We start from the raw sequence: 26,439 nt of genomic DNA, 5'->3' as shown, positions 1-26,439 counted from the left end.
CGGGCCTAGGCTGGAACTGCCCAGCGTTAGGGTGCGTGCCTACTACACTTTACCAGGTGACACCTGGGAAACTGTTTTCCACAATGGCTGTGCCGCCTGGTACCCCTAACAGCAGTGTGTGCAAGGACTGCCTGCCCCATAGCTCCAACAGCACTCCAGGTCAGATTATTAAGGTTCTGACAACCTGGCGGGCATGAAGTGGTACCTCACTGCGGTGCTTACTAATGAGGCTGAGGATGGCCACTTCTACTGACTCTGCTGTTTGCGGTGATGAAGCAAGCAGTGAGCCTCAGACAGGACCTGACTGAAGCTGGACTTCGGCCTACTTCCTAGCATGGGGACCTGAGGCGAATCACTGCCCTAGATTCCTCACCTCATAAAACAAGGATAACAAACCACACGTGATCCTTTGTACGGCTGCCATGAGGGATGTGAAACAAACGTTTTGCAAGCCTTCTTCAAGCTATAAGGAGCACTACCCCTGTCTGAGGCTATTACAGTTATTTTATGTATATGCCACTGTCCGTTCCCAGGGCCTAGCACAGCGCCTGGCACAGGGGCAAGATTCAGTAAGTGTATGTTGAATGAATGAATAAATGAATGATGCTTTTCTTGGGAAACCTGAGGGGACATCATAATTCTGCACATAGGGGACTAGGGGTGTAGGTGGGGAATGTACCACTGGGGTATGTAATCGTGGGCAAGATTTTTAACTTTGTTGAACGTGAGCCTTTCCACCTATAAAACAGGAGGGACAACCCGGTCTCGAGGAACTGCCACGCAGGATAAACAAAGTCTCGTGTACCAGGCCAGTGCACAGCAGGCAATGCTGTTAGTGACGCAGAACATCAGCACTGGGGAGGGATCACGGAGACTGCCTTGTGCTACGACCCCTCCACTCACACGGGACATGGCTGAGGCCTGGAGAGAGGAGGTAAGTACAGGCACGATCCCCTGCGGCCTCCACTCTGAGCCCTTCCTGGGCACGTGGCCAGCCTGCCCACTGCTGCCGTCCAGGCTGCAGGTGCATGTGCTATATGCCTTCTTTCTTTGGGGCACCATCTCCTCCCTGCGGATCAGGGTTTGCACAGAGAAGCCTTTGAAAGCTTTTAGCTGACCTTCACTACTTCCTGGCTGCTTCCAACCTGACTAATCTGCACTTTGTCTTGTGTTGGCTTTTCCACAGGGAATGAGATCAGAAGGTCCTACCTCTGCTGACTCCACCTGCATCTCCCGACCCACTCCAGGCTATGCCACAAATCAGTCTTTGCTCATCTCCTCCCAGATTACCGATTACCCTGGTCTCATGTCTCATCCTTCACCTGCCTAAACCCCACCCATTCTTCCAGATTCAACCTGCTTGGAACCTACCAGGTTGAGTCGGGAGACCCCATTCTGCCTATACCCTCAGTGCTTCCATACTTGCCTGGGTTTTCCCTCTATCAAAGCCCTGATCACAGTCTCATAGAACTGTGACCACGCTGTCTCACCTACAGACCCGAACACGGGGTTCCCTCCCCAGCCCAGGGCCAGGGGGACGCCGACACTTGCAGTGACATTGCTGGAAGCTCAACCAAATGAGGAAGACACCCTGTGCAGAGGACTGTTTCCAAGTTGAGGGGTTCGAATCTGGCTCTAACCCTAGTTGCTGTGCCACCTCGAGTGGGAACCTCTCTGGGTCTCAGTCTTACTGTCTGAAAGCAGGATGTCAAATCCAATCATCTAAGAAGATTCTTCCAGCTCTAGGTCTCTAGTTATCTGAAAGGTAACAGGGTGGGTAAAGAGGCAAAGGAGAGAGAAGGGGGCAGGGCAGTGGGTGTGATGGCCCTGAGAGGCCCCGGCATGAGCTGGAGAGAAGGCAGGAAGAGAAAGGTACAGATGGAGGAAGGTTTTCAGAGGCGCCCACAGAATCCCAATCATTCTCGTTTCCTGAGGGTAAGAGCACTGAGCGGCCCCTGAGGTTGATTAAAAGGCTTTCGTTAGACTCCAGATATTAATCACCTGCAGCTGCCAGGAATGCCTCCCTCTGCAAGGGAGCATTTGAGATTATTGCTTAATTAACAAGGTTTATAACAGCGCTAATGGGTCCTATTAAAAAAGTTATAAAAATTAACCAGAACTCAACGCCGTGGCTCATTTGAAAAGTCAGACACTCTGCAAAAAGTCACTTGAGGGGCTTCCCGGGTTGCGCAGTGGTTGGGAGTCCGCCTGCCGATGCAGGGGACACGGGTTTGTGCCCCGGTCTGGGAAGATCCCACATGCCGCGGAGCGGCTGGGCCCGTGAGCCATGGCCGCTGGGCCTGCGCATCCGGAGTCTGTGCTCCGCATCGGGTGAGGCCACAACAGTGAGAGGCCCGCGTACCACAAAAAAAAAAAAAGGCTTCCCTGGTGGCGCAGTGGTTGGGAGTCCGCCTGCCAATGCAGGGCACATGGGTTCGTGCCCCGGTCCGGGAAGATCCCACATGCCGCGGAACAGCTGGGCCCGTCAGCCATTGCCGCTGGGCCTGCGCGTCCGGAGCCTGTGCTCCGCGGCGGAGGAGGCCGCAGCGGTGAGAGGCCCGCGTACAGCAAATGAAAAAAAAAAAAAAAAAAAAAGGTCATTTGACCTTAATAAGGTTTAACTGCCATTCTGGAGCTTGTCATTAAAGCGAGACTCTCCTCCAGCCCTCCTGCTTTCGTCTTTCTAAAGCAGTGTCAGCGTTCACCACATCCCTCTGCTACACGGTAAGGAGTGACTTTAAAACCACAGAGAGGAGAAAATCCTCACCAACCCTGTGAGCACCAAGGCTTTTGTCATTTTGATATGGCAAATGCGAGTAAATGTGGTAAAATCATACAAAATAAATACAATCTCAATCCAGCAGACAGCTTGCATGGGAAGAACCAGTCAAATGCAGTCTGGACGAGCTCAAATAATTAGCCTAAAAATGGGGAGTGTATGGTGCGATGGGAGACAGGCTTCAAACCTGCATGCCTAGTAAAGAAAAAACAAATCAACACTGTATTTTGGTAAGACAAGAAAGCCCTGGAGACGATGGGAAGCCTGAAAGCCCAGTTCAGCCCAGCTCTGATCTAACCCGCTGTATGACCTTGGGCAAGTCGATTTCCTTCTCACTCACCGGCATGACAAGTAGTTATGGGCTCTAAAGGGTTGCTTGACCCGGCACCTGTGAGGCAAAGATACAGAAAGAAGAGAACAGAGGTAGGCACGGGGTGCTCTGGGACATACAATAGAAGGATCCCCCCACCGTGAGAGGTCAGGGAAGGCTTCCTGAAGGATGGTTCTCCTAAGCACACCTGGGTGTTGAGTAGCAGCTAGACAGGGAGAGCAGCACGCGTGTCGAGTGGGCAGTCTGATCTATGTTCCAGGTGCCAGGAATAGCATTTACAAATTCCCTAATGTGAGAGGGGACAAGGCTTGTTGGAATACAGCAGTTCATTATGGTAAAAACTTAGTGAACAAGGGGAATATTGCTGAAAAGTAAGCTAGAGCCAGGGGCCAGATTACGAAGGCGCTTTTATGACACGTTAAGAAGCTTACCCTTCAGTAATGGGCACCAGGGACTGGCTGTGACGGGGTGGTGGTAACAGGATCATACTGGGTTTCTGAAAGATCACTCTGGTTACCAATGGAGAGAGGAGTCTGGCAGTTGCTGGAGTAAGGCAGGGGAGAGGTGATGTGGCCTGGACTACGTGAGGCGCGATGGGTATGGAGAGAAGTGGACGGTTTAAAAGGTATTTGGGGCAGAACAGATGGAGAGCGGGCACGTGGAAGAGTCAGGAATGAGGCCTCTCTGGGTCCCTGGCAGGTGGTGTCATTTATCAAGACAGGGAACACAGAGGGGCAGAAGGCTTTGGGGAGAAGGAAGAGGAGAGAGCAGTGAGCGGTGCAGATGTGCCAGTGTCACGTGGACATCCAGGAGGAGGTGACCAGCGGGCACCTGGATGTATGGGTCGGGAACGTGGAAGTGTGAACTGAAGTCAAATATAGATTTGGGAATCAGTCACTGATTCAACAAATATTTATTGAACACTGACTATATGCTGGCCCTGAGCAAGATGCTCATAAATCTGATGTTCTGATGGAGGCGGGGAAAAAGACAACCATCAAGCCAATAAACAAGCAAAGAAGCAGCGCTCCGCAGGGACTTTAGGGAGGGTGATGCGGCAGAGAGCAATGGAAGGGCCGCTTCATCAGCCCGGGCGGTCGGGGACGGCCTCTCTGAATGACAAGGAGGCAGGATGTGCAGACCAGAGGAAGGGCACTGCTGGCAGTGGGGACAGGAGGGGGCCGGGAGAAGGCCTCAGTGGTTAGAGCACAGCGGAAACGGGAAGTGTCGTGTGAGATGAGGCCGGAGTAGTCACCAGAGGCCAGATCGCCAGGCAGCAGCCAAGATGCCAGGAGTGTGGATTTCAACCCAGGGCCGTGAGCACGCCGAGGGCAATGGGGACGGCGGGAGTGAGAGCAGCGGAGGGCAGCGTTGCAGAGTGAGAGAGAAGCGGGCTGGAGACAGAGGCGAGGGCAGCGGGAGGGGAGCCCACAGGGGGGATGCGAAGCCACAGGCAGGAGGAGACCTCAGCATGCAGGAGGGTTTCTCAGTAAAGGACGAGGGATCAGGTCAAACGGCCGGGGAAGAGGTAGAGGCGGAGCCACGGGGAAGCCTGGCAAGGACAGAGTTAAGCAGAGGGCTGGGAGCCGATGCCAGATGGCAGGGGCGTTCCCAGTGCACACGGGCAGCGAATGCAGACAACTCTTTCAGGAAACCTGGATGTGAAAAGGAACGGAGAGACATGGCGGCAGCTGGGTGATGGAAGTGACGTCTAGGGAGTGTTTTGTTTGCTTCTGTAAGAAATGAGTGATCAAAGTATATTTAAATGGTGCCGGGAAGGACCCAGTTGAGCGGGACAGACAAGGTACTTAGGAAGGCAGGTGGGCTGTGATCCAGTTGGAGAGAACGGCCAGTCCCAAATAAGAGAAGGAAACATGAGGCAGAAGAACTAGGGGATCCAGTGAAGTTTGTAGATAGGGTGGTTCGAAGCTGTGGGATTTCTTTTTCTTTTCTCTGTGAAGGAAGAGACATGGTCATCTTTTGAAAAAGAGAGAGCTGTGGACTACCATGTTCTGGAAGAGTAGAGAAGGTTTAAAAAGGGCTTAGAAAATGGAGGAGTGGATCAGTGAGGGAAACTTGGAGGGCCTGGCCTATGGGCCTGAAGACAGTGAGCCTGTAATAGCCCCAAGCCACACAGCTGAGGTATTTTCTTCTAGAATGTTCCTTAGTATTGGGGACCAGATTAGCTGCAAATGACATCATCTGAATGGGGTCCAAAGAACATACAAATGTCTACAGGGCAGCCAGGACAAGGACTGTGAATCCTGCCTTTACACATGGACACACCAAGCATCTACCTGGTACTGGCACTGCGCTGGGCCTGGGGAAACAAAAATAAACATAAGAGAACCAGGGTGAGCTCAAAGTTAAAGCAAAGCAGAGTTGGGGCTCAACCCCAGGCTTTCGATACCTGGTTCCAATTTCTACTCCCCATCACCCTGCACTGGGAGCAGACAGGAGGGGGCCTGGAAGCTGCAAAGCACTGAACAATCGTGAGCTTCAATGATGTGACCATCACGAGGTCATGTCGGCTCCATGGGGGCAGCTCACTTGTCAACAAAGAACGGAAACTTCTTCTCACACCTCAAACATAACTATTGCAAGCTACAATCCAAGCAGCCCTCTTAACTGTCGTAAGAGGTGAGTGTTCAGCTGAAGACACTGCGACATGGAAGGAAAGTAGTTCGCAAGAAACAGTGTGAAGAGTCAGTCAGGGGGTCAGCTTGCAGGTCTCAGTGTGGCACTTGTTCAGCCCTCGGCGACTGAGCTCCCACTGTGTGCCAGGACCTGTGCGAGAGGCAAGGAAGACGTGGAGGTGAGTCCGACACAGTCAGACCCGTGCCTGAGGCAGACGCACAGCAGACGATTTTATGCCATGGCGTGACAACGGGAGGGCAGCCGGTCACTGGAAGGCACCTGGGACCTGCTGAGTCACAGCCCAACAAGTGTAACAGAATCAGAGGTCAGCCACCTCTCAGGTAGGCAGGGCTGTGTCCCCAGGAAGGACGCTTTCTTAGGGCGACCTCCCAAACTAGGCTCCACCTTTTCAGACAGTGGGCAGACTAAAGGTTACCTCCGCTCGTCTAAAAATAAGCGTCTGCCTAAATCAGGTCATCATGAATTGGCCAGCAACGGGGGCAGCTGTGCTACGGAACAAGCCCCAGACCAGAGTCAGTGGGGGTGGGCTTAAATCCAGGCTCTGAAACCCTGTAGCTGGACTTCTGGCTGGTCACCTAATCCCTCTGTGTCCTTACACCTCGACCTCCAAAATACACCCTAAATCTGGCCATTTTTCTCTGTTTCCACTGCTGTAACCGTAGTCCATGGCACCGTCATGCCTCCCCGAGACCACTGCATCAGCCTCCTAACTGACCTGCCATTCGGTCACTCCCATTGAAGACCTCCATTGCCTTTCTCCTGCAGGTGGGGTAAATCCAAGCCAATTACCGTGGCCTTCACGGCCCTAAAAGACCGTCTCTCGCCCATCGGCCTGATCTCAGTATCCCCTGACTCATGACTCTGCAGCGCCCCGGGGCTGCTTCACCCCTTGAGCATGCAGGCCTTTGAACCCGCTCTTTATCCCGCCTGCTTCACCACCCCTCAGACCTGCACAGGGCTGACCCCTACATCCAGCTCCCAGCTTGAATGCACGGCCTCAGGCAGGTCTTCTCCACCCACCCCAGCCAACACAGCTACTGTATCGCTCGATGAGGCTTCACGGCCTTTCATCAGTACCTGAAATGATCTGATTTGTTCATGGACATCCTTGCTGTCTGCCCCAGAACTTGGCACATGGCCTGTTCAAAAGGTACATGCGGACTGAGTCTTACTTTCTTCATCAAAACATGGCAGTTGGACACTTAAGAGACTAGTGGTTAGGAGCACAGCTTCTGAAGGCAGCCCTCCTGGCTCGGGCTCCTGGCTCTACCCCTAAAGCTGTGCGATCTGGGCAAGTTACTTCACATCTCTGTGTCCAGTTTCTGCAACTAAAACAGGGATAATACTGGCAGCCAACAGAAGGAGTGTTATGTGTTATGAAGATTAAATGAGTTAATATATGTAAAAGAATTTTTAACACAGAATCATAGAAAAAACAGAACCTGAAACGTAGTGATCGCTCAGAATAATTAGCAATTACTATATTCTCTCTGCTCCCATGTACTTTCCTGCCTGTCTCCATAATTTGTATTATCTGTACCGTAACTAGCTGTTCTCGTGTTCATCTTCCCCGTGTGACTGTAAGCACCTTGCAGATGGAGACTGTGTCTTATCCCCCTGTGTCCTCCATACCCGGTAGAGAGCCTGGCAAAGAATAAGGGCTTCGTGAATGGATGGAGAGTGGGTGGGAGAGACAGAGGAAAGAAAGAAGGAAGAGGGAAGAGAGGGGAGGAAGGAAGAAAGGAAGGCAGGGGGGAAGGAAAATCAGAGTCCAGGCCAGTGCCCTATCTCTACAAACGACTCCCTGTCTCTCTGCCTTCCCTCCAACCCCTCCCAAACTCCAGAAAAGACGCTGAATCCAGTGACCCTCAGCTGGTCTTCACCTCACTAAGTGCTCCAGGCACGATGCTAGGACCCCCCAGAACTGCTCCCCTAGCCTCCACCTTCAGGCTGTCTACACAGCAGCACTCCTTTCCCAACCCAGCACCTTTGTTCCAGATGCTTCTGCCTCCCGAGTACCTCTCTTTACACATCTGCGTCTCCATGTCTGATGGATCCTTCAAGGCCCAATCCAGTGACCCCCTTCCCAGGAACCCTTCCCTGATTTTCTGGCTAGGGGTTTCCTCCCCTCCTGAGAACCCCCCTCTGTCCCTCTCGCATGCTAGCTCCTTGAACTGTACTTGTGTCCACAGCTCATTTGCCCTGTTAAATGTGAGCTCTTCTGGGACCGGGTCCACATCTGCTCCTGCGTCCCCATGCCCAGCCCGGGGCCTGGCATGGAGAAGCTTCAGTAGGTGTCTGTTGAACTGAAATGTGCCCGACACATTCCTGACAGAGTAAAGGGCGGTGCCTCGGCCACTGCGTTTCCAGTGCGGGACCCACCTCTGACGATGCTTAGTTTGTGAGGCGAGAGGGGTGGCTTAGGGACTGCATCTTTCTTTTTTTTTGTGGCAACTCCTGTGACGCTTCTGTTCTTCAGAACATCTGTTCCCCAAATCATGACTGCCAAGTTCTTTGTGTACTTGGAATCTCCTTGGGTTACTTGTAGCTGGTGCCATTTCTCCTCATCAACCCAAATCCCGCTTCCCAGATGGACCTGAAAGGGATAAGAACACAAGCAAGCACCTGTTTAGTCAGACAGGATGGGAGCTGGAAATTTTTCTTGTCCTTTAAAAGACACTGCTGCACAACTGCAAGGGATTTGTTCCATGAACACTAATTAACTTTCTTTAAGGGAAATAATCATTTACTGAATACCTGTAACGTGCCAGGCCTTACTCTACGGCTTTATATCCACTATCTCAAAATCTTCACAGCAACCCTGGAAGGAAGGCGTTGGGACACTATTTTCATTTCAGGTGGAAAAACCAGGTTGAGAAAGGTACAGCTGAAAGTCACTCAACTCTGAACTTGCAGAGTGGATTTATTTCATCTGGGTGGGGCCTCGTTGTCAGGATGGTTTAAAGCTTCCTAGGTAATTCCTAGGTGTGACAACCACAGCAGGTGGAGTGAGGAGGGAAACCGTCCAGGCTCTGCCACTAACGGAGTGTGTCTGTGCAAGTCCTTTCTGTCTCTGGCTTCAGTTTCCCATGAACTGAACTGGGAGAGTTGGATTTCAGCTAAATTCCTTCTGGCTGAGAGCACCTATGATTTTAACAAATTAAGCACAACCACTGTGTCTCTGGTCTGATCTGACGGCACACAGAACAAAACACAATCTTATGCTCTTTGTAAGGGAAGCACTCAGAAAGTTTCAGTGCAGAGTCATTAAATGCAAAAGTCCCAGAATGATCTGGCGATGAGGTTTGAGATTTTTTTTTCCCCCTTTCTGGCTCTTTTAACAACTTGAAGACCATTTGCTAACATTAATCATTAAAAAAATGCAATTTTGACTTTGACATTGCTATTTATGTTGTGTTTCTGCTGAGTCTATGGAGGGTGGAAATGGCCTCTGTGGGGATGGAGGAGAGGAAGCCACTGATGAGGTAAACTTTCTGAGGGGAATGGAAAGTCCCTGCCAAGGTCCCTGTCTTCAGAAAGACTGTAGGTCATCGACCTCGCACGGTCGGGAGGCATCTCAGGAGAGTCTAGTCTGAGAGACGGCACGCACACCCAGACTGATGGCAGACCAGCAGGACCCATGTTTGGAGATCTTTCTACCGAAGGCTGGCCTGGAAGCAAGGTGGGCACGCACAGACGGGCAGACAGGTCAGCCAGCGACACTAACACAGCCCACCCACCAATGTCAGCAAGTAACCAATCTACCTGCCGTATCTAACTTCACTTCCTTTAGCTCAAAAGATCATTCAGACCTCTGCAGGCACGATATCAGATAACCAGATCCACCTGGCCTTCCTGTGCTGCAAACTCTGGTGCTATAAATCTGTTCATACGACTCAGGAAGATAAGTAACGCTGGAGTGAGATGTGCTGCCTGGGGCTGGCTGGGCAATATAGACCCAAGGTCAAGTCTGGCCTTTTCTCTGCAGTCTGAACTGCAGGTGGGCAGTCTGTGCGCCAGATCAGGCATACTGGGGACAAGTTCCCTGCTGCTCCCTGCTGGACCCCAAGTCACCTCCCTGGAGGACTCTCTGGGGCTACCCACGCAAGCTTCCTGAGACAGGGGAAAACAAGGGGTGTGAGTTACGTTAAATGCAGAATCAGAAAGCCTTGGAGATGGAGGACAACTTCAGTTTTCCAAAGATCTCTGCTCTTTTCTAACCTGAGCCTTGCTTTCCTACAACCGTTTAATTTACTGTTCTTAAAAGAGAAATGGCAGTAATCTTAGCCAATGTTCTACAAGAGACAGGGGACACTAATATTTTTTGCGTACCTATAGTGAACTAGGTATTGTACTCTCAGTTTAGTTAATCCTCATAATGACCTTAAGAGATGGAAATAGGTAGAAATAATTATTCCTACTTTACAAACAGGAACAGAGATTCAGAAGGACTCATTAGTTTTCCTACGACATACTATCAGTACATTCTGGAATCAAATCCTATGACCCTGCAGCCCACGCTCTCCCGGCCTTCCTGCTGCCACCAGTGTCACGGTGGTGCTAATGGGGGTGGAAGCAAAGCAGATCAGTATTCAGATGGCTTTCCTCTTGAGTCTTCCTCTGTACCTGCCCGGCCACTGCCCTGGCCAGCACCCACTGCAGTTCACACTGCAGTCAGGGAACCTGGAGAAAAGCCACGGGCTGGCCTTCCTGCCTCCAGTCCCTGCCCGCTCCAACCCACGCTGTAAACACTGCCAGATTCATTCCCTAAAACACAGCTTTCCTTCTTTGACTAGATGACTTCCGCAGCCTTTCAACTCTGTGTTTTTATGTTAACCCTCTGGAATCCTGAATGGCTCCCTGTTTCCTGTCACCTCAAATCCAACCTCCTCAGGCGGCATTAAAGGTCCTCTAGAATCCTGTTTCCATTCAACCTGCTAATCGTACTATGTCCATCACTCAATGATGTCCCCAAACTCACTCATTTCCTCCTACTTCCAGTGTGTGGTAGGTAACAGAAAGAGGATGGGCTCTGGAGTCTCCAGCCCTGTGTGAATCCTGGCCCTTCCACCTACCACCTGGGTGTCTTGGGCTAGTCACTTTACCTCTCTGAACCTTACTTTTCTCAGCTGTACCAGAGGCAGATCACCACCTAATTCATAGAGCTGTTTTGAGGATTCAGTGAGATAACATGAGTCAAACGTCAGAAGGACAGCACACAACCAGAAACTGTTACTTCCTTTGCCTTCTTTGCCCCATCCACATCTCTGCTCATGCCTCTCTCCCACCCAGGGATGAGTGCCTTCCCTTACACCTTCTTAAGCCTGCTAATCTTTCAAGCCCCGGTCCCCAATGCAGGAAAACCTCCTTCACTTCTCCAGGGCTAAGCTCTGTCCCTTCTGAATTTCTAGCCTACTGAGAAGCTTCACTACCTGATTCAGCCCTTCACTACCTGCTTCAGCCCCACATCTCTGTGGGGAGAGGCCGAGGCTTTGTCTCCTTTGCCTCCTACAAAGTGATCAGGGCTAGTCTGAACACAAGGCAGTAAGAAACTGATGCGCATATTTAATATGTCTTAGTGTCACTGGCTTTCAGTTCTGATGAGCTGCTGTTCCTTGGAGAAGAAAATATTTTCTGACATGCATTCGAATACAAGGCCAATTTTACAGCACAGAAAGAAGTGGCCCTGGGTGAGACCAATCACAGGTATAGGCTGGGGCATTTGGGACAAGGGCTCCTGAGGTCAACAAAGCTCCGGGTCATGCCCCATTTTCAGGGGTGCAGAACAGACTGGAAAGAGCACTGACCTGGAAGCCAGGTGATCTGGCTTCTAGTTCCTGCCTGCCTGCCTCTGATCTGTTGTATAACTATAGACGAGCCCCTTCTCTGGATGTATTTCCCCATCTATCCCATGTATAAATTAGACTATTTAAACTTTCATGGTCTTTGCAGCTTTATGATTCAACGAGTTTTTGAAATAAAATATCTTAAGACAAAGAAAAGCAATGCACTTTAGCAAAATCAGAAAGTAGCTTTCATGGCAAGCCCTATTCACATAAAGCCCCATTTGACCAAAATGTTAGCCTTATGCTTTCAAGGGAGGTTATTAAAAGTATGGCAACTGGTGGGATGGGACTTGATCAAAAAAATGTCTTTGTGAAATGTTATTTAGGACAAAACCAGTTTCCTGCTAGGAAATGGATCCCATCCCCATGCTCTAGGCAGCACAGAGATTAAGGCAGAAAGAAGGAAGGGTCAGAAATGACTGCAGAACCAAGAACAATGATGGCTGCTTCTGGGCTGTGGGGACTGCTGTTCTAGGAAGCTGCCATCCATTTCCAGTAAGTCTGCTTCCTTCCTCTCCCTTAATGAATTTCTCTGATTGCAAATTAGCTGCAAACAGAAGGCAGGTTAGTTTGATAGCAAAGTGCTGGCAATAATCGATGAAAAAGGAAAGTTGGCACTTTAAAGATTTGTTGTGCAACTCGAGAGTGAAAAAATTAAATGACCTTTGAGAGACCCATTTTCCTGGAGGAAAAATGATCCTTTGCAAAAGAGACCCCCATAATGCTCAGAAACTGTCCGTCGGTCTTCAAAACAAGAGAGAAAAAGATTTCTCTTCGAAGCTGCTTTAAGAAAAAGTCTATAGTCATTCCACAACATGATCATGACTAAAGAGAAGTCAACAAAGACAGAACAGTCTTTTCTTTATCTTCAGTTGGGAAAGGTTCACCCAACTTAGACACACAGTTTGAGTCACTGTTAATGACTATGGAGAGCACCCATCTGATCCCATCTGGCACAGACAGAGACACTGAGGCCCAGAGAAGGGAAACCCCACTCAGAGTCACACAGGTCGGACAAAGATAGAGCTAAGCTTAAACTCAGGCTCCAGGCTGCCTACTTCCACTCTGTCATGCCGCCTCTAACCTGCAAAGCAGACTCTTTTTTTTTTTTTTTTATATTTTTTGCGGTACGTGGGCCTCTCACTGTTGTGGCCTCTCCCGTTTAAGAGCACAGGCTCCGGACGCGCAGGCTCAGCAGCCATGGCTCACGGGCCCAGCCGCTCCGCGGCATGTGGGATCTTCCCGGACCGGGGCAGGAACCTGTGTCCCCTGCATTGGCAGGCGGACTCTCAACCACTGCGCCGCCAGGAAAGCCCTACAAGGCAGACTCTTAAAGCTTGCTGGCTGCAGCAAGGCAAGGCAGAATGGGCCTATGGTTTGGCCCTCTGCGGGGAGGAAGTGCTCCACGGAGATGAGGGCAGCATCTCCAAGAGAGCCTGAAGGACTAACAAGTTTCATTTCCTTAGCTTTGGCTATTTGCTTTGGCTCAGTCTGGCCAGCTGCAGGGATGTATCTGGACAAACCCAAATAAAACAACCTTTTCTTTCTCATCAACCCACTGGGGAACAATACTGGGTAAACAGAGACCTTTTGAAGCATAAGGCAAGAAAAACAGACTGACACAGATGAGTCTCTGGGGAGAAGGAGAGGTGAGGTCTGTAATGTATGCCATGGTAGCAGAGAATATTACAGTAAAACTGCATCTGACCAGTGCCTAGACAAAGGGATCCAATATATTTCCTCCAAGACGAATTCATTTGGATGTTGGAAGAATATTAGAAGTCTTCTCCCTGCCCTGCTACTATATCATCATGTGACTTTAAGACTTCCAAAGGCTATTCCATTACTTTTCACCCCTGTACTAATATAACTACTAATATTGCTTAAGTTTTCTTTCATAACATTTTTTCAAGAGTCTTACAAAAAAATGTGAGGAGTTATATGTGGTCCTAGGACTGTGGGCTAACCACGCTGAATGTACAACTTGAAAGCAGCTCAGGGGTAAGGAGCATGTCCCATTCACCTCTGTATCCCTGGCATTTTATTTATTTATTTATTTATTTTTTAAAGTTTTTTTTTTTTTGATGTGGACAATTTTCAAAGTCTTTACTGAACTTGTTACAATACTGCTTCTGTTTTATGTTTGGTTCTTTGGCCACGAGCATGTGGGATCTTAGCTCCCCAACCAGGGATTGAACCCGCACCCACTGGAAGGTGAAGTCTTAACCACTGAACTGCCAGGGAAGTCCCATGTATCCCTGCCATTTAGGGCGGGGCTTAGAACACATAGGTACTTGGTAAAGGGTGAATGGATAAATATTGAGTCGTATCCATATCTGTAAATCAGATATTTCTAGATCACCTTATAAATTTTATGCATCTGGTTTCATTGCATTATCATTTTAAAATACATTCTCACTAATAAGCTATTTTTAAATGTCAGTTTAGTTTTACAGTTGCTTTGGCCCAATATTTACCAAAAAAAAAGAAAAAAAGGAAAAGGAAGAGAGAAAGAAAAAGTCCTAGTAAAGATCCACTAGTTATAACACATGGATTCTGGAAGCAGTCACTCAGGGCTAGGCCAGGAGGCCAACTGGCCAGGCTGTGTCTCGGGAAGCTCCCACCATACTCTCCATCTTCACACTGACTAACCAACACTTGCAGGGAATGGATAGTGAGCTTGAAACACTACCTTGCCATTGTCTAGGATATACTTGTCCATGACAGGTGCAGGAGCGGGGTAATAGGACGACGTATTTGCTTCCTCACTGAAAGTGCTCCGTAACTCCGGCTCGGGCTCGAGACATTCTGACTTTACTTTTTCCAAGTCAATGGCGGGACCTAGGCAGTTAAGAAAAGAGATCTGTCTAGAACTCCAAGGAAAAGAAAAGGCAAATATTTTAACTAGGCATCTATCAGCACACAGCGGCACACAAAAAATATGTTGGCTTATTTTTGTCCATTGGACTACACTTAAACCCAAGCTTGAAAATAACATGAGGTATGAATGTCACGGGAAAAGGTGGAAAACTGGAAGACAAGAATGGACGAGAAGCTAATTAAGCATGAATGAGAAGCAGTCTTCTAGGGTGTCACTGTCTGAATGAAAACACAGGGGACTCGACTTCCTGCAGAGGAAAGAGGTCCTGTTAAGACTGGGGTGGAGATCGGGTGGCAAAGACTCCAGTATGCAAATTGTGTATTTGCCAACACCCCATCTCTGCAGCCTATGCGAAGTAGGCCACAGCAGAAGATAGGAAAGCGGTGGGGGGCGGGGAGAAATGCAAAGGCCTCCCCCTCCCACCAAGACCTAGTATCTAGGCAGGAGCATTTCAACCAAGAAATTAAAATACAATACAGATTAAGCCCCTGATTGCCTGAACCAGCAGCTACCCTGATTTTTATTTTAATGCAATGAACACAAATTATGCACGGTTTAAACTGTGAAAGGCAGCTAGATAAATGGTGGTGGTTTCTAAGGGGGATATTTTCTTCTCCATTAGCTTTTAAAAATGATGGACTATTTTTCAAATCGCCTATTGTGTCTTGATTACCAAAGGGCAGAGAAACAGGATGAAAATGTGTAAATAAGGCCAAATGACTAGATTAACTTTTGCAGGAGAGCAACTCCGAAGGCCAATGGAGAGTTTAGCATCCTGGAAATTCTCCCTATGCAAATACTTCAGGGTTTAACGGGAGCAGAAGTTCAGCTACTGCCAAAGCCGGTCCCCAGGGCTGTGCATATAACTTAAGTAACCAATGGGTTTCAGGGTCCAGCCTTCCCTTATCCCTACCCTGTGGGCCACTTGGGACAGAGCTCTTTGTGTACTGAAGCCCTCACCAACAATCTGGCTGCAATTCTATGTTCAATTGCCACGCCCTTGCTTTGGCTGGTGGTCGGGAAGGTATTGGTGATTCTGTTACAAAAACTCCTCATGACAGGGCTTCCCAGAACGAGAATATCATTCCTGAGTTGCTGGCCGCTGCCATCTGCAAGACAGATCTCTGCAGTCTCCAATATTTAAGTTTGAACACACAAAGCTGAACGCAGCATGGCTGGGGAGTAGCACAGCGTTGACAAAAAAGGAGGGCTCATCTTGGGAGACCATCTCCCCATTCTGCGTGACCTACTCAAGAGCTGGGCCTAAGGCTTATTCTTCTTTGTCCCCAGCACCTGGAATGAGGAGGTGCTCTCTGAATGTTTGTTAAATGAATAAAAAAATGACAAGAACGAATGAATAATTCTAAAGTTTCAGAAGCAGATGCCAAACTTTATCTTCTCTCTGTGTGAGATCTCAGTTGCAAACTCAAGTGGAGCATTAGATCAGGGAAGAAGTAATTACTTCAGTTTCCCCAAAAGGGCCTGGCCAAGTTGGCATCTGAGGTCTCTTCCTGCTCTGACATTCAGCAACACAGAAAAAGGAATGGGCTGAGAGGGGGTGGTCCATGCAGCCACTGGAGCACAGGTAATCTTTGGCAAGATAGCCTCCCTCCTCTAGAGCCTCCTTTTCCTTCTATGAGAGGAAGGTGTTGGAGAAGAGATCGAATCCATCTCAGCTCTGACTCTGCCTAGTTCTCTCCCATCCATCTCCACAACAGCTGCTACAGAGATCTACTCACGACTAGGTCCTTCCTGGCTTAGGCTCCCATTCTCCTCAAAATTAAGTTGCACACCATAGATAGCCTCCTGAAGGCCCAGAATAACCAGCCTCCTCTCTACGTCTGACACTCGATTCCTGCTCTCCCCTGACACTGCTCACGCCCCCCAGATGCTGTGTTGTCCCAAGCCTCTGAGCCTTTGGATGTGCTATTGTTTTGGCCTTGAACGCCCCCTCATCTGCCTGCCAAGCCCCTGGTCAGACTCCAGAACAGAGCTTAGGTGTCTCTTTCGTGAGGCCTTGCTCTGATCACTACCAAGTAGGGGGTCTCTAAATTGTAAATACTTCCCGCAAGTTGTACTTGCAATCATCGTCCAATCTGCTGTCCACATCAAACTGTGAAGCTCTTCAAGGGCAAAGTTTCACTCTCTTTGCAATCCTGGCACCTAGGGCTAGGCCTGGCACGTTGCAAGCTCTCAGTAAATTCTTCATAACATGAGAGGGGAGAGAAAGTTGTGGGCAAGAAAGAGGCTTCAGTGGGCTGGAGCAGAGATCCTGAAATAAAGCCCTGCTGCTGAGTGGAGGTGCTTGGGGGCGGTGGTCAGGGTGGGTGGGAGGGAAGCTGTTACCAAATATCTGAAACCTGTTTGCAGCCGTGAAGTAGAAGCGAGGGCTGTGAAATAGAAATTGGAAACATCTAGCCAAGGGGATGGACAGTTCAGATGGCTACAGGGGGACACGTGAGGGACATCAGAAAGAGCAAGGGCTGAGAGCAAAAGGTCACCTCTCGGGCTCCACCCTCCGCTGGTCCCCTCTTCCAAGACTCCGTTCTGAAGTGGCCTAACCAGGTCCTTCGGACGCTCCCCTCCCCCGATGATAATCAGATGCACTCATTTGTTTCTATGCCTGCCCCTCACTAGACCACCGTGAGGCCTGAGGGCGGGCAGAGACTGCGTCCTTTTACCTCAGAGACCAGGGCTCCACCCAATGCCTGGTTCCAATTCAATCCTCGACAGGCAATTTTACACATCAGTAATTACTTAACCCTTCTGACTCTGTTGCCTCACCTGAAAGGAGGGATGACAACAGCGACTTGGCCCGACTGAAGATTAAACGAGTTACATAGGAAATGATTAATCCAGACTCTGGCACGAAGCAGGTGCTCAGTAAACAGTGACTCTCCCCCACTGCCCCTCCCCCACACGAGGGTCATATTGGGTGCTCAGTTAGTCACTGCTAGTCCCTGGGAGCCAGGGCACTGCTGGTTTTCTTTTGCCCCAAGTGCCTAGCACAGGCCCAGCCCAGAGTAGGTGCCTGCACTCCCCAGCACACCCACGCTATGCTCCCCTGTGCTGGTCTCCTCAGGGACCAACGGAGTTTTGTCAAATACTGAGGCTATCGTACTGGGATCTTCTGGCTCTCAAGGAACACTATTTCCTAACATACCCGATCAGCACTGTTTAAAATACCTGGTGGCTGCCAGGGATTTTTTTTTTTTTTAACAACTTTATTGGAGTATAATTGCTTTACAATGGTGTGTTAGTTTCTGCCGTATAACAAAGTGAATCAGCTATACGTATACATATACCCCCATATCCCCTCCCTCTCGCGTCTCCCTCCCCCCCTCCCTATCCCACCCCTCTGCACCGCTCTCCTCAACTGCCTCCTCTGGCATTGTATACAGAAGGTACCTGGTGCCTCAGCAAGGAGGAGAGACCAACCAAAGGCTCATCTTGGAAGGGGTGTGTCAGGAGACCTGGGGGTGGATCCAAGTTGCGTGACCTGAGACACGCCACCTCACCTCTCTGAGCCTCAGCTTTCCTACCTGTAAAATGGGGACTTGCCAATAGCCACCTGATAATGCCTCTGGAGAGACTGGCACTGAGGCAGGCATAGAACAGAGGCTCCGACACAGGCTCAGAAAATGGCAGATGAATGAAGGAATGAATCAATCAGGAAAGCAGGGTGTACAGTATTACAGAATCAGAGAGAAAAGGAACAAAAAGCATGTGGTTTCTTTGGGGAGAGGAGGGAGGGCCTCTAGTGCTTTTAATTTAAAAAGGAGAAAAAACACTTCATTGCAAATTTTAGTAGGCTCCACTATGATGTTGGCAATTTACATCTCATTACAACAAACGCTTCAGATTGCTGTTTTGCTTTTAAAAATTTCTGAGGCATTGTTCTCCTTGAAACATACGTGACCAAATTAGCCACAATAATAAGCACTTGCGCTAAGAGAAGGCATTGCACGATCTGGTGCAGATATTTTAAGTAACAAAGGAACTTTTTTCACTTGTGGGAAGAGTAGGAATCAAAAAAAAAAAAAAAAAAAAAGCCTTTTGATCCACTTCAGGTTTATTTTGGAGAAAATATACCTTCCATGGAGAGAAACCTCTCAGCTGGGTAAAGAAAGCTTTTGAAGGAGTATAAAAGATAGTGCTTGTCTTTTCATTCAGTCATTCATGAGCCCATTCATCACACAATCCCTGACTGCAGACCAAGATGGAGCCCTGGAAGAGGCACTGGGGACCCAGAGACAAATACAGCACGTCCCAATTCTGGACAAGTTGAGAATGTAACACGTAAAACTCTTATTACACAGCATACAAACAGCTGTGAGTTGATGAACAAATACTGGGTTTAGTGCTAGAAAACCTGGTGTGAATCCTGGTTCTATGATTTCCTCTACTTCTTTAAGCCCCAGAGGCCTCTCCCGTGAAATGGGAGTCGTGGCACACAGTAAGGGGCTTGGTAAACGTTTACTGGCACAACAAATAAATAAAATTACACCATTCTCTGTTCTTGTCTACCTTCAACTGGACTAACGCTATTCTTCCTGAAAACCTGTCTAAAAAGTTAATGCTTATGTTACTTCCAGGAGGCTTAAAAATCGCCTATATCTTCAAAATATATGTTTGGACACTAAGTACCATTTCTGATTTCGGCTGAAACAAAAGAGGCTAATAATATTAGATTTTTTCTGAAAAAGTATTAAAGCCTTCCATTCATTTCTGCAAGTAAATAGGAAGTTTCTCTGCTATAGGTATAGTTCTAGTTTCTTCCTAAATGCAAAATGAATCAAGTCAAAATACTTAAAGCATACCCCTACCGTAGCACAGAGGCACACTGGGTTTGGCAAAAAAAAGATGATTACACTTGTTGAAAAGGACCTGAGCATGGGAACAGCTAGTAGCAAAGAAGGAGGTAGTACACAAAGGCCTTGGAAAGAGACAGCGGCAGGTGGATCCCCCTCTGTGGGCCCCCGCATCCCCTCTCAAAAGGCATCGGCCACTCTCATCTGCGGCCGTAGCTACGCATCTGTTTCTTAGCCCCGTTGTGCTTCCAGTGAGGGCTGGGACAAATGGGTCTCATTCCTTCAGTGAGAATCTACTAGGCACCTACTAAGTGCCAGGCCTGGGTTAGGCGGCTTTGAGTGATGTGCAGTCCGGTAGTGGAAAGAGATAGGCAACAGATCATTACCATCCTGACAAGGGTAAGGATAAAGACTTGGGAACAGAAGCAAAGGACAGGGTGCTACACCTGGAGGAGACTAGGAAGCCTTCAGCAGGACGGTCACCAGCTTCTGTGCTGGGGCCTGGAACGGGTTGGGAGGGCTGGGGTGGGGTAGTTATCTTCATATGGGAAGGCAAGCGGCACATAATGGAGGCTCACTGACCGACCAGGAAGTGGGCAGCATGATGACTTGCACAGGTTTGGGGAGGGAGAGGTCCCCACTGGCTCTGGGATCGTGGAAGGCTTTAGGGAAGAGGTGAGCTCCGACTGGAGCCTGATGGGTGATAAGGTCTAGGGAAGGTGGAAGGCTGGTCAGGCAGGGGGATGGCATCCCCATCAGCAACAGCTCCTCAGGTCCTTCCCCCATCCCTCCCCATCTTCTGAGGGCCCTTTGTGCATGAAGGCTGGGGTGGGCTTTGCTGGGCAAAGGCAGGAGAGGCTGTTCTAGCCTGAGGAACTGGGTCGGACAAAACCCCTGCAGCTCATGTGGATGCCCTCACAGTGGGGCGGGTCCCTCGGGGAGTCAGAACCGCAGAGCGGAGGTGGAATGGACCTAGAGAGCCCCCTCTCCATGGGGTAGAAGCCCAAGAAAACTGGGGTGGCAGGAGCTGGCCCAAATCCCTAGTCGTGGGGGTCAAGGTATTTTCCCCACTGTGAGGAACTGTAGATGCCCATTTCAAAGGATATATTTGCTTCTCCCTGAAAAGGAAAGGTGACCAACACTCGCTGAACATCTTCTTTGTTAGTACCTTACATTGAAATACCTATCGTTTAAAGCTTTTAATCTTGACACCCCAGTGTCAAGTTACTATTTGTTTACCATCTTCCTGGTTAGGACGGAAACTCTGAGGACAGCTACCGTCCTGGTCACGGCTATATCCCCAGCACCCAGCACGATGTCCCTGGCCCACAGCGAACACTCATTAAACACGTGTTGAATGAAACAGGTTAATCCTCATGGCAGTCTTGCAAAATCTCTCTTATTATCTTTGTAGAGGCTCAGAGAGGTAAAGTAACTTGCTGAAAGTCAAACAATTCTGGGTTGCTAGACTCCCAAAGGCTTGCTCTCTCCCTACACCTCTTCGGCTGACTGCAGTTTTCGGACTGCACGGGCTTCTCACGTAATGCCCACTCTGTGGGACACCCTCAGCTCATCTCTGACCTTCTCTCACCTTCCTAGGGTGTCTGTGAAGAGCCACAATCATGCAGGGGGGCAGCTGGGAGGAGAGGGTATCACCAGGATTCATCTCGCCTCTAGGAGCTCTGAGCCTACCCCCTGCCAGCTGCTGGCCAAAGCTGGGCTGGTTCTTCATCCACGGTTCTTCCACCTTCCTCCCCGCCCAACTGTCTGGACCCAGGAAGCATCCAAATGGCAAGGATATGCGGAACATCACGGGCCTGCGCTGCCAGACAGGCACTGTGTGCATATGACATGGCCTTTGGTTCTGGACCAGAACTGGCTGGGTGGGAAGACTGAGGGGTTGTGGTGGGAATAAGTCGGGCAGGCGGCGTAAGGGCCGCCCTCAGAAGCCTGCAGGGCTGCCATGGGCACAGTGAGCACCTGCGGGCAGGAGTTACGGGGGGGCAGAGTTTCACCACACGGCTGACATCTCCCAAGCAAGTCAATCCATGGCTTTGGCTTTGCTGGCTCTTGCCTTCAGGCCATGAGCCCTTCGAGAGCAGGAACGATTTGATCTGCTTGGTTCAGAGGAAGAGGGTGACTCCGAGGTTGAGGGACTGCACCCCAGGCCACTCCAGTGGGGAGGAGCCCCTGTGCGCCACGGGGCAGTTTCCAGGTGCTCTCACCCACTTCTGCAGCCTTGTCTGTCCCTCCTACCTACTTCTCCTCTGCGCAGTCCAGTCAGAAACCACTTGTGGTTCCTGGATGAGCCAGCCTCTCTCATAACTCCATCAGGCTCTCCTGTCATCTGGACACGTTCACTTCCTCTCTCTGAGCCCGCATCCTCATCTGATGATCCTATCTACTGCTGAGGTTGTTTTCTGTGTGGAAAGCACCTAACGGCAGGCTCCAAGCAGGTGTTCAGAGGGGCCAGCCACTGCCCTTAATAAGGAGCCCTTCCCCATCTCTCCCACCTCCACCTGCTCTGACTGGCAAAGCCAGCGGAAAACAAGCCTGCCACACAGCCACACCGAAGCCCATGACCAAAAAGGCAAATCCCTGTTTCAAGTGGGAAGCACAGTCCTGTTCTGGCAATGAAGAGAAGCCCAGTGACTCCTGCATGTCCCGGCTCCCCAGGCAGGAACAAAGGGACAGCCTGGAGTTGTCCCTCAGCCCCCTCCCCATTGCCCCAGAGAAATGAACGCTAGGGAAAAAGAGGAAGGAGGGTCCTGGACTGTCCTGCCACTCTGAAATCAGCTCTTAGAACAATCTAGGATGAACTGTGGCTCATGTGTTGATTCGGTCAAGAGTGCAGAAAGTCCTTCAAAGTGGGAGATGGCCAATACCTTTAAGAGAAGCAATTCCAGTTCTCACTGCTAGACCTTTTCCTGCCACCTGGGGTTAGGAGGCCCTGGGCATAGAGGTTTGGGCCCTACTCCATCAGTAAGTGCGGCAGTGGCAGGCTGTGGACCTCCTGGGTCACAGGGATACCACTCATCTTCTTAGCCCTCTCTCAAAGCCCAACTTTTGTGAGCACTCCTGTGTATTGGTGAGAGTGAACTGAAGGCTGGAGGAGGTGGAAAAGAGCTCTGAGTGGAACAGGCCCCAGGAGGAGAGCCGTGACAAAGAGAATATTGAGCCATAAACAGTGATGTCTGAAGAATCAAGGGGGTCAAAAGGAGTGCTTGAGGACTGGAGATAGGAAGACTGGAATTCTGCCCAGGAAAAGAGGGAGAGTTCAGTAAACCACAGACCAGTGAGCTTGAAATCAAGTCCAGGCGTACCTATAAAATAGATGATTCAAATATGATTTCTGAGGACTTACAAGGGAAAGTAGCAATCTCCAGGAGACAGGAGGGGTTGACCAAAGATTAAGATACGCCAAGACAACCACATCCGTGCTCTGCTGTAGGACAATGATTGCCTATGGCGTGCCAAGCACCATATACACATTATCTCATGCGAATCCTCAAATGACCCTGCATCATTAATGCTGGACCCACTGAGCACTTACTATGTGCCAGCCCCTGGGCGGAAGTCTTTTCATGCATTTGCTCATTTAATTCTCTTAAGAATCATAAAGGTTGGTACTGGCATTGACCTTGCTTTTTGGATGAGGAAACTACGGCCCAGGAAGTTTTAAGTAACTTGCCCAAGGTAACAAAATCAGACTACGGAAAAGCCAGGGTTCAAAACTCCAGTATTTCTGGCCTCAGGGCCCATGCAGGCTCTTAGTCACTGACCATGCTCTCCGGGCCTGTATGTGGTAGGCATTAAGATATTCATTTTACAGAGGATAAAACAGAGGCTGAGAAGGGTTAAGTCATTTTGCTTGAAGCTGCGCAGTTAAAGGATTAGAGCCGAGATTCAAATCCAAGTAGTATCTGCTGCCAGAGCCCGCGGTGCCTCCAGTACAGGGGGAGCCGGCAGGAGGCACTGGCTGACGTCAGCTGCCTTTTCAAAGGCACTGTCAGAGACCCGTGCTCAGAGTCCAGCTCAGGCCGCGCAGGATCTTCAAGATCAAAGCTGGTATTTTAACGGACCTTGGACGGAGCACAAGGCACGAGCCCAGAGGGGAACAGAGGTGACAGAAACCCAGCTCTAAAGAGGCAGGACAGATCTGCGGGCCACAGTGGCTTTCTCCTTCAAAAGTTTCAACTAGCTTGTGATCTGGCCGACAGGGACATACGTTATCTCTTCTTTTTGCCTTCTCCTCTCTCAGATGGAGATAATAATCCTTACCTGGCCTTGCAATAAGGCTATCGGAATAGTCCAATGAGATAAAAATGTCAAGGTCTTTGAAGCCCGTGAAGTGTCTTGTACATGTGAATTACTGATATTCTCCTTCTTATCTATGCCTCTTCTGGTCAGAGCTCCTCGTCTCCACCTACATTCCCTACAAAGCACACACAGAATGCAAAGCCATCACAGGCCTCCCCCTGCAGCTACAGCATTGGCTCTGTTCTGTCCGGTGTACAGGGCTGTGCCCCGCCTCGGGCTGTGTGTGCAACTTGAAAGCAGGGATTCCGTCTCCTCCTCTGTGTCACTCACAGAGCCCTTTCCAGCCTCAGTTGAACTAATGTTACCTGAATCACACCGGAACGATTTTAACTATCTAAGAGGTACTTAGAATGCTAAAAGCTGAGGGTGACGTCTAAGCCTCGGTCTTTGACCTCTAAGAGCAAGGAATCTGGCTGAGGGGAAACCAAGACAGACGCTAGAGTTTACTCCTTCTCATATACCAGAGCCTTGCGACTAACTGGCTTTCACTGTTCTGCTACCCCTCACCCCCTTGGAATTCTCTGAGACTGCCAAGCCCCGGTTTAATAAACACCACTCTCACTCTAGGCTCGTGAATGTTTTAGAAAGGGACTTTCTATCAACATATTTCCAGCACCTAACACAGTCCTGGCACAATGGGTGCCCTTAATAAATGATGAATGAATGAAAGAATAAATGAATGCACATACACACAAATAAATCTGCACTTTATAAAGTAGAAAATCTTCATGCTTTTTGTGTCCTCAGCACTTATCTCTTTGGGAGAAGGCAAACAGGAAAGGGCAGGAAAGGAGAGAGAGACTGGTGTTTATTGAACACTTACAATATGCTGGTCACAGGGCTTTATTCTTTACATATGCTTCTTCCTTTAATTTTGACACCACGACAAGAGGCTCCCAGCGAAGGGACTCTCTGGGTTAGAGAGCGAGGTTCCTTCCCATCAGAGAGGGCGGACTCCCATGCTAAGATCATACAGAAGGAAAGTTCTACTTTACAGAGAGATGTCCTTTGGGAGGATTAGGCTGGGGGGGTCACCCCCACGTCAGTGACAGTGAAGTCCAAGGGCTAAAGAAGGGCATGTGGGCAAGGGCCCAGAGAGAGGCTCCCAGGACCAGCTGTCAGGAGACCCCTGGGAATAGGCTTGAGGCACTTTCTGGGCTTGTTTCCTCCTCAGCAACGTGAGGGCAACACCCTATATCCTGTCTAAGCCCGTTCACAACTCCAAGTTCTAGAGAATTTTTTCTGTTAAATCCATCTTGTGTTTATTCGTGGAATGAATGAAAGAATGAACACTCAAATGAAGAGGTGAGTCAGCCAGCGAAGTCTCTCCAACAGCTTCTTACACCATCTTGCTGCTGCTCCCGCCCTTCTGCCCCTACCCTCCACCGGCTGCACCATCACAACTCCTCCTGCCAGAGGACGCGCTCGCCACTCCGAGGTGCCCCTCGGGCTCAAGAGCTCAGGCTCTGGCTCTCTGCCCTCTCCCATCTACAGACTGTAGGATCCCAATGCCTGGGGAAGTCAGCAATGATTCTTTTTAAAACTGAGCATCCCTGACCTGTGGATGGTCCAGCACCCAAGATGGACAAAGATCCTTGAGATGGGGCGCCTGGCAAGGTGGAAGGGAGAAAATACACAAGGGGAGGCCTCCAAGAGCAATGCTTGAGCTGGGCGCAGGGGGCGGGCAAGGATGGTGCAGCCCAGGCCACCCATCAACCCCAGGCTGGAATGTGCTGCTGAGAAGCAAAGAGGGTCTTTCAGTCCCTTTCTGGCTCTTCTCTGCCTTGTTATAGGTTTCTTGGGGGTGTGTACAATGCAGGAGCCGTTACAGCAGGGGGTGTTTTCCCAGACTCAATCAGAGAGCCTTCCACCTTCAAATGTTAGCCCCTTCCCCAAAATTCGGTACACTGCATTTCAATCACATGCTCACGTGTTTACCTCCATCACTATGCCCTCCCCAGCTTCCAACGTCTTAGTCTTCTTTGTATCTCCCCAAGTTCCTAAGCCCAGAAAGCACGTGGTCAATGTGAGCTGACTGACTGAATGAACAAATACATATGTAACTCCTCTGCTCTTCTATGATAGAAGACCTTGAGAGGCAGAGAAGTTGGTTAACCTACTCAAGGTCACACAGCCAATTACTGGTTAGGAGAGTCAAGAGTTAAAAACCAAATCAGTCTCTGTCTTAGCCCCTCCACGAAATGGTATGAAAAAGGAGCTAACGGTAATTCAGCATCAACAGAATGCCAGACAGTATGCTGTGTATCCCTGTGCTGTGAGACGGGCATTATTATTTCCATGTTACGGATGAGAACACCAAGTCTCAGAGAGGTACCCTCTACCTAGATTGCTCCTTGCTCTTCCCACCCACTCACTCCTGCCTGGATAACAAAAATGCATCCTTCAGGCTCCAGCTTAGAAGTCGCTTCCTTCAGGAAGCCTTTCTTCCCCGATCCCCCAGATTCGATGGATGCCGCTCCTCTGCTGTCCCACAGCAGAGCTTCTAGCCCTGTGCTGGCACTGTGTCAGTGGCTGTCTCCCGTATCAAGCTTTGAGCTCCTCAAGGGGAGTGGGCAAGGGCGGTATCCTGAATGTACTGCACTTTAACCACTAGGCAAAATGCCTGGCGCACAGCAGAGACCAGTAAATATTTGTGGAAGAAAGGAGGGAGGAGGGAAGAACGCAAGGAAAGAAGGCTCCCAAAGCCACAGCGTTGGGAAGTGGGGAAGTTGGGTTTAAATCCAGCCCTATCTGGTTGCCAAGACTGGACTAGAACAGACTAGACTACATCCATGAAAACATGCAAGCCCCCC

General features: G+C 49.7%; 2 protein-coding genes across 6 annotated transcripts in view; both read right to left on the bottom strand.

Annotated features, from left to right (window-relative positions):
- The window catches only part of AGBL4 (AGBL carboxypeptidase 4), a 1,265,610-nt gene that overhangs the window by 206,634 nt on the left and 1,032,537 nt on the right, over positions 1 to 26,439 (bottom strand). The gene's annotated exons all lie outside the window — the stretch shown is intronic.
- The window catches only part of BEND5 (BEN domain containing 5), a 47,969-nt gene that overhangs the window by 1,188 nt on the left and 20,342 nt on the right, over positions 1 to 26,439 (bottom strand). For all 4 annotated transcript variants that reach the window (XM_027108599.1, XM_027108598.1, XM_027108601.1 and 1 more), the window contains 2 exons: positions 14,307 to 14,455; positions 8,151 to 8,364 (listed from right to left, as the gene is read on the bottom strand). In XM_027108599.1, coding sequence (XP_026964400.1) covers positions 8,151 to 8,364; positions 14,307 to 14,455 — 363 coding nt within the window. The remainder of the gene's footprint in view (positions 1 to 8,150; positions 8,365 to 14,306; positions 14,456 to 26,439) is intronic.

Source organism: Aethalodelphis obliquidens, unplaced genomic scaffold (genome assembly GCF_003676395.1).
Source record: "Aethalodelphis obliquidens isolate GAN/ISIS:26980383/991018 unplaced genomic scaffold, ASM367639v1 scaffold9, whole genome shotgun sequence".
Lineage (NCBI taxonomy): Eukaryota > Metazoa > Chordata > Mammalia > Artiodactyla > Delphinidae > Aethalodelphis > Aethalodelphis obliquidens.
Note: the sequence above shows the minus strand (reverse complement) of the source record. Positions and strands in the feature narration are given on the sequence as shown.